At 34.1% G+C, this 8,553-nt stretch overlaps 1 protein-coding gene across 1 annotated transcript; it reads left to right on the top strand.

Annotated features, from left to right (window-relative positions):
• The first annotated feature begins 3,380 nt into the window (after nucleotides 1-3,380).
• LOC126707445 (phenylacetaldehyde oxime monooxygenase CYP71AN24-like) lies at nucleotides 3,381-5,538 on the top strand. The gene is made up of 2 exons (XM_050407085.1): nucleotides 3,381-4,415; nucleotides 4,861-5,538. The coding sequence occupies exons 1-2, from the start codon at nucleotides 3,483-3,485 to the stop codon at nucleotides 5,473-5,475; spliced, it is 1,548 nt and encodes a 515-aa protein (XP_050263042.1). The 5' UTR covers nucleotides 3,381-3,482; the 3' UTR covers nucleotides 5,476-5,538.
• Nucleotides 5,539-8,553: the final 3,015 nt, after the last annotated feature.

Below are 8,553 nucleotides of genomic sequence, written 5' to 3'. Positions count from 1 at the left end.
TTTTATTACCACATGAATACATTGCCTCTGCTAGCAACGTATCCTGAAGGGATATTGTCTCTATCGAGACGCCTTCATGCATATCCGAAATTTTGACTGAGGTCTTTCGGAAACCTCTAGGTTGCACCGCTGGTGCCTTGCCCTTGTCTTTCTGAGAAAATCTTTTACTCATGGTAGTCTGCAATTGGGTTTTTGGAAAAGGATTATATTTGGAACAAATAAAAGCTTCTTTTGAAATCCTTCTGTCAATGTCTTTCTGTGAAATTCTTTTGAAATATTTTATAAGAAAAACAAGAAAACAAGCAATATTTATAAAACAAACTTTTCTTTGTACACTTTCGTGCTCTTGCTGAGTAGCAACAGTATTAGAGTAGTCATGATGGGATCTGTCAGGGTAAATGAGATTCAGAATATTCCTTAAATCTAGTATAATTCTATCCTTGTAAAGTCTTTCATTAATAGGACAATCTATCAGGGGATTAATTCTGTCTATAGGGAAATTAAATCTGTCATTATTCAAGAGATTACCACCATTAATATTTTCTTTAATGTTTAATAAAGAAGAGTCTGTCAAAGATTCTTTTATTAAAATATCTGTTATATGAATATTTAAAAATGCTATAAAGAGTGTACATTTGTCATTTAGTACTTCTATCAGTCTATAAGTATGTCTGTCATTATTATTAAAAGAAGTAATAATTGTACCATCTATATTTGGTGTAGGGGCAATAGTCTCAAATTGCCATCTGTCAGTCCATATACTATTAGTCCATGCATATTGATTATAAAAGATTGTATTCATATTTCCGTCTTTTATGAGTTCTTCTGTAGATTGGACTTTATGTAAGAAAGGAGAATAAAAACATATCTCTGTCTCTTTGTCTTGTTTATCTTTCTTTTTGTCATTTTCTATCAATTGATTAGCAAGTAGCATTTCTGCCAAACTTCTTTCAGTTCTATAGATTCCTCTATCGTTGATATCTGTTGAAATAGTAACCTTTTTGGAAGAGTGTATTTCTTTCAGGACAGGTGGTACAATGAATTTAAAGAATATACCTTTTTCCAATATATTAGTTTTAATTCTTTTGTCTGTCACTAAAAAGGGATAAATTAAAGTCATAAAAGGAGTTCCTAAAATAATTTTAGAAGGAAAGTCTTTAATTAAAACAAAGGCTGTCTCAAAATATATTCTATCATGGCATATATTAATTATTAGTTTTTCTCTATTGGCCTGAATTAATCTTTCAGATGATTTTTCATAATACTTTAAGGGTATTAATCTTTCTTGTATATAATCCATATCAGCTGTCAAAGCAATTTCTGTCAAAGAAAACTGTTTAGTAGTATCTGTATGACATCTTTGGGGAATTACTCTGTCAATTAAACTTAAGAAATTCTGTCTATCAAATTTATTATTATTGTTTGAAACACTAATATCTATAACTTCGTTATCTGTAGGAGGAACAAGGGGGTCTATCATGGGATTAGAAAATTCTTTTATTATTTCTACAATATTATGTTCATTTATGTCTGTCAGATTTTCTTCTTTAATTTCTTTAATTTCCTTTTTTACCATTTCTTCTTCTGTCAGTAGAGCTATTGATTTTATCTCTACACCATCTTGTTTTAATTTCATTTTTACCTTTTCTTTCTTGGCTTTTTCTTCCTTTCTACAATCCGTAACATGGTGACCATATTTCCTGCACTTAATGCAAGCAATAGGTATTTCTATAGTGTCTTTCAATTTTAATAAATATTCTTTCTTGTCTTTATAATGATTTGGTAGATTTTCTATTAATTTTATTATTATGTCTTTTTCTTTTCTTTTTCTTTTATTAATTTTAAGTGGGCTGGTTGATTTTAACTCTTTCTTTACTTGATCTATTTCTTTTTGTTTAACATTAAATATTTCCATCAATTCTTTTATAATATCTTTCTCAAATTCTAATTTACTAATTTGTTTAGTAATTCTATTATGTCTGTCACATTGTTTTTTAGTATGTCCATATCTTTTGCATTTATGACAAATATTACTATTCACATGTCTGTCAGCTTTCTCATTATCTGATAACTCTGTAGTATTTAAAACTGTTATGTCTCTTTTTCTGTCTGTCTCCATTGGTAAACTTAAAATTTCTATCTTTTTAGACAATTCTATTAAACTGTTATTTTCAGTTCTATCAATTATTTTAAGTCTCTCATCAATTTCTTCTTTAAAACTATTACACTTTCTGTCTTTTACTTCCATCTTTACTTTTACTACACTATCACTATTACCATAATTATTTTTCCTACCATTGTTGACTACTTTTTCACTATCTCTTTCTATCTCTTTTGTATCTAACCTCCTACGTACCATTTCATTGTTTTGTCTTTCATACAATTTATCTTTCAAGCTATCATCATTATTTCTAGGACTATCATCTTTTCCTATTTCTTTTTCTAGCTTTCTACGTATAACACCTTCATCTTTATGTCTTTCAATTCTTTTTCTATCATTTGTCTCTATTAGGCTTCTTTGTCCTTTTATCACTTTCCCTACATCTTCACTATTCTGTCTTTCAACTATTTCTTTTATCTCTTTTACCATTCCTTTTTTTATTATTTCTTTCCCATTATCTATCAACTTCTCATGTGGAGATTCTTTCTTGTCTGTCTCTATTAGTCTCTTTTGTCTATCTGTGTCTAGCTCTTTACATATAATTTGTACTGAACTAGAAACTTCTTTTAGTCTGTCTTTTTCTATAGTACTTTTATCTTTTATACGTGTTGCTTTTTCCTTAATAGGGCTAATTTCTGTATCTCTACTGTCAGTTGTTTCTAACATCTGTAAATTCTTATCTATAACTTCTTTTGAATCACTATTTTATATATATATAAATATATATATATATATATATATTTATATATTTATATGTATTAATTGTATGGTGCAATTGGATCTCAATCCTAACCAATCCATTAGTCAGCCACCGACAATTTTCTACACTTCAATCAATCCCAAAAAAATTAAATAAAAAACCTTGCACAAGCAAAACATGCTAGGATTCCCACGTCATTTTATAATTAAAATGATAAAAGACGCATCATTCAACTAACAGTTTGTCACTTTGTTTATAGGATATATAATTTATAGATTCTTAAAAAAAAAAAAAAAGATAATTTATAAAATCATACTTGATTGTAATGGCTGAAGAAGATAATATTATTTTCACTATATTAATGAATAAATATATGTGATTGAGTTTAATCGAAGAATATGAATCACAACACCAAAAAAACTATATTTAACTATTGAAAAATGTGAACACAACTCTTGAATCAATACTTTTTCTTTAAGTGTAACTGTGAGTGGATGTAAAAAGTAAAAGTGATGGTTTACTAATTACAATTGATCATATTATCAAATTGTAACAAATTGTATGATCATGGAAGAATTGATTATATATACTTGAAGAGCTCATGCAAAACACTCACAAGAAATGGCTCTACTATTACTGCTGCAGCAATCATGGCAAGAGCTACATAAACTATCCTTCCAATTAAATCCCCTCCTCTCCCTCCTTATCCTCTTCACTTTTCTTTATGTCTGCAAGCACATTAGAAGTGGCAAACCTAATTTACCACCATCCCCACCAAAGCTACCATTCATTGGAAACCTTCACCAGTTAGGAAGATTCCCACATCGTTCTCTTCAAGCTCTCTCAAAGAAGTATGGCCCTGTAATGCACTTAGATTTGGGGCATACTCCAACCCTAGTGGTGTCATCTGTAGCTATGGCCAGAGAAGTAATGAAGACACAAGATATCGTTTTCTCAAACCGGCCAAAAACTACATCTGCCAATATCTTCCTCTATGGATGCACAGACGTAGGATTCTCATCCTATGGTGAGTACTGGAGACAAGCTAAGAAAATTTGTGTGCTTGAACTTTTGTGTCTCAAAAGGGTGCAATCTTTCCAGTATGTGAGAGATGAAGAAGTTGCAATATTAATCAATAATATACGTGAGTCATGCCTCCAAAAGGCTTCTCTTAATCTAAGTGACATGTTGATTGCAACCACAAACAACATAGTCTCTAGATGCGTACTTGGACAGAAGTTTGAAGGTGATGATAAGAGCGGGTTTGGGCACCTATCAAGAAGGATGATGGTGCTATTTACAGCATTCTGTTTGGGAGATTTTTTCCCTTTTTTGAAATGGATTGATGTCCTTACAGGGACAGTACCAAGTATGAAAGCCACTTTTCGAGAACTTGATGCTTTCTTTGATGAGGTTGTGGAAGAACACAAGACAATGAAAAGTAATGAAGAGAATCCTAGCAATAAAGATTTTGTGGACATTCTCCTCCAACTTCAAAAGAATCCCATACTCGACTTTGAGCTCACTAATGACAACATCAAAGCAATCCTAGTGGTCTCTCTCTCTCTCTCTCTCTCTCTCTCTCTCTCTCTCTCTCTCTCTCTCTCTCTCTCTCTCTCTCTCTCTCTCTCTGTGAATTATGTGTCACTAATTAATAAAATGTAATTAGTGATGCTCGGATACTACAAATTTTCTTTCATAAATTTTATAAACTAATATGTCAATTTTTAAACATATAGATGATTATATTTATTATCATGTTAATTTATAAAATTTTTGGATTAAATTTTGTAACAATTACATTTATTATCACGTTAATTTATAAAAATTTTGTAGTAAATTTTGTAATAACTTTAACTAGCATTTCCAAAAGTAATTTAGATATTCATTTATTAGGTTACTAAAGTAATACTAATAACATTCGTTATCACTTCACTTTGTAAACCTTTTATAACAGAATTAGTAGCAACTTTTAACATTTTCCTTTCTATAATTTCAGGACATGTTTGTGGGAGGAACAGATACTACTTCAACAACTTTGGAATGGTTAATGGCAGAGCTTATCAAAGCTCCAAGTACTATGAAGAGAGCTCAAGAAGAGTTGAGAAGAATTGTGGGAAAGAAGTCAAAGATAGATGTGAATGATATTACTCAAATGGATTACTTGAAATGTGTCATCAAAGAAACACTAAGACTTCACCCAACAGTTCCTCTTATGATACCTCGAGAAACATCAACAAGTGTGAAATTTGGAGGTTATGATATTCCACCAAAAACGAGAGTATTTGTCAATTCATGGGCAGTCCATAGGGATCCTGAGGTATGGGATAGGCCAGAAGAATTTCTCCCAGAGAGATTCATAGACAATCCAATTGACTTCAAAGGCCAAGACTTCGAATTGTTCCCATTTGGATGTGGGAGAAGAGCATGTCCAGGTTATACATTCGGTGTTGCTTCAATTGAATATGTGGTTGCCAATCTCTTATATTGGTTTGACTGGAGGTTGCCCAGTCCTAGTGTTAATGGAGAAGACTTGGACATGAGTGAAGTTAGCGCCATTGTTGTGTCCAAAAAAATTCCTCTTCATCTTGTACCATCGCTGCGCTCTCCTTGATCTGTCTTTTAAGAGATTCATGGATAGGTTCTCATAATAATGTTATTTTTCTGTGTTCACTTATTTTGTTTTAGAATTTTCTGTTGTTTCCTAGTTTAGCATTTAAATTTAGTGTATTGGGACATCCAACTTTAACGGTGCACTGCAGTCTGCACTCATTTCCTCACTTGCTACAAATACAAAGTCGATCAACTCTTGAACTCATAGACATCATTAGTTATTAGTTAAAATAATGGGTTTTAAATTTATTATTTCTTACTAGTTTACTTTTTGAAAGAAAAACTAGTAGTTTATCTCATGAAATTGAATTATGACTTGACTCTAGTACGTCTCGTTCCATTTAAAAAGTTAAAAATCATATGTATTGGCTTGATATTTGCTTATTATTTAAAGAAGCAAATGACCCATACTTGAAGAGTATTAGAATATAATGGTTATAAGCAATGCTATGGACTTTTGTCACAACCTTTTTCAGGACTTTTGATGCACGACTCTCAAGTACGTCACTAACCAATTGCGCGGATCCCAGTACGCGACTTCAATCACCAACTAAGAAGGTTGTTGGTTGCAAAGTTCTTCAATTCATCCATACAATGAAGATCAAGAAGATGCTTGGTCACAAAACCCTACGATGCACATACACAACAACTTCTTCAAGAGAAAGAGATGAACTAGGGCAAGAACTTCGTCTCTGGTCACAATTTGCTTGAATAGAGTTTGCTCAAAACTTGTGCAACTTGTGAACCCTTTGATGACCCTTAAACTGATTCTTTTATATGTCTAGAGTTAGGAGAAAAGAAAGCCCAAAGAAAAATTCACGGATCCCAAGAAAATCATATTGGAATTCTGAGAATCTTAAATCTCGACAGATAGAAGGTGTCGAGCAGCTGTCGAGCACACTGAATGTAGAACAGCTTCCTTAAGCTCGATAGATGCAGCTGTCGAGCCAACTGTCGAGTTTTAATGATTTTGCACTCTGAACTTGTTTTCTTGAACAGACTTGAAGGCTTTAATACTTGATCTTGAAACAATGTTTCTTGAAGTATTTAAAGACATCCTAAATCTACCTAAATACAAGTAAAATGCGTTTTGTCAAATGATAAGTCAATTACATAAAATCATGACATATGTTCTTAACATGTGAAACACATATGTCCTAACAATCTCCCCCTTTGGCAATCCGTGACAAAACCACAACAAACAAATGAACATATGAGAGAAGTCATAAATCACTCAACTCATATTCACGTTGAATACAATAAAATTTATCCTAACACAAACTCTTGAAAAACTTTGCAAGAAGAGAATTTATGGCAAGTAGACTTTGACAACCTGTATTTCTGAAACACTTTAAACAAAACTCATCAAGGCATCTTTGTGTGAAACAAAAATAATAGATTGCATACAAGTATAAGAAACATGTGTATAAAGGGAGAAAAGAAACAACACATGAAGGGGTAGGTGAAAGAAAAATATACATCAATATAAAGAAAGAGATAAGTACAATGTATGTCTATAAATGGTCACAAGACCTCATGTACAAAAGTAATGTATCTAAAAAGAAAGAAAAGAAAAGATACATACTATCCTCACTACATCCCTCAAAAAGTATCAACACTCCCCCTAACAAAATGTTCCTATACTAACTCTCCCCCTAAGATAGACTACTCTCATACCAAAACTACTTCCCCTTTTTGTCACGAGTGACAAAGGATAAGAGTGTCAAGTAGACATCTCATCGGTAGAGCTAGCATCTCCATCAGCATCATCCGAAGCATCATCGTCATCACCATCATCCTCATCCTCAGAATCAGAAGCCACGGGAGAAGGTGGTGAAGGAGTAGCCTCAGGAGCAAAACCACCCATGGACGCCTGTCACCGTGCAATACAACTGACACGAACATTCACCTAATACAACTCCGTAGAGAGAGTATCTAGGCGAGCATTCATGCGCTGCAGCTACGCCATGATGTCTCTTAAAGTCACATCGCCCGAAAAAGAGGGAGGTGCGGATGTGGATGGAGCAGAACGGGATGGAGCTGAATGGGAGGGAGGAGCTACTGAATCCGACTGCCGCAACCGAAACTGGGCCTTGTTACATTTAACGGTAGCGTAATCTATGACACACATGACGGTAAAATGGTCGGAAGAGGGAAAAGGAACGGAAAAATGGCGTAAGATCCTCGTGATAGCAGAAAGAAAGATGAGTTTATCACGGGACGCCGAATCTAAATGAACATCTATAATAGACAAAATGAATTGAGAAGGAAAGTCTATGGTAAGATGCTCAAGAAGCGATAACAAAAATCGAGCACGAGGCTCTGTGATGGAGTTGTAGTGAGAGAGGGGATGCAAAACAAAAGTCATCACCATGTTCATGAATCTAGGACCTTTAGCAAAAGGTCGACATGGTGTAAAAAGACGCTCACCCCAAGCAGTAGGGCGCTCACAAAAAGAAGACATAAGCTCATCCCTGGACACAGTTCTCAGACGCTCACAACTAGGATAGTCAAGAAACTCTATCCTAGGGACCCAAAGCACATCCGCAACAAGCTATGGTGTGATAGAAATGCGCGTACCTTGAACGCAAGTGAAGAAAAGAGGTACTAAACGATCAATCCCGTGCATGTTAGAGTAGAACTCCTGGATAAGCACGAGAGGACAGGTGATCGGAACGTCACACAGTGACTCCCATCCCTTACTGTGAATGACAGAGGGAAGGTCGGTGTCAGCAAAATCCATCAAAATGACTTGGCGTTTCGAATGAATGCCTCGTCTAGAAAAGTTCTCTGAAAATGCCTTAAAGGCATCATCATCACGGAACTGTATATGAGATAAAGTAAGATCAGATGATGAAGAAGCACTGGAATGAAGAGGATTCTGGGCTGGAGTAGATTTACGCTTAGGTGCCATAGACACGACTAACGTAAACTAACAGAGAGGAAGTGAAAGAATGACAATCAGAAAAGTCCCAAGCAGTTTCAAAATATATCAAGTACATTGAAAAAAAGTACGTATGCATGGGAAATGCATGAACATGTGACATGCAAAAGAAAATGCATCATGGGCTCAGCCCAA

Source organism: Quercus robur, chromosome 11 (genome assembly GCF_932294415.1).
Source record: "Quercus robur chromosome 11, dhQueRobu3.1, whole genome shotgun sequence".
Lineage (NCBI taxonomy): Eukaryota > Viridiplantae > Streptophyta > Magnoliopsida > Fagales > Fagaceae > Quercus > Quercus robur.
This window is presented reverse-complemented; position numbering and strand designations above follow the sequence as displayed.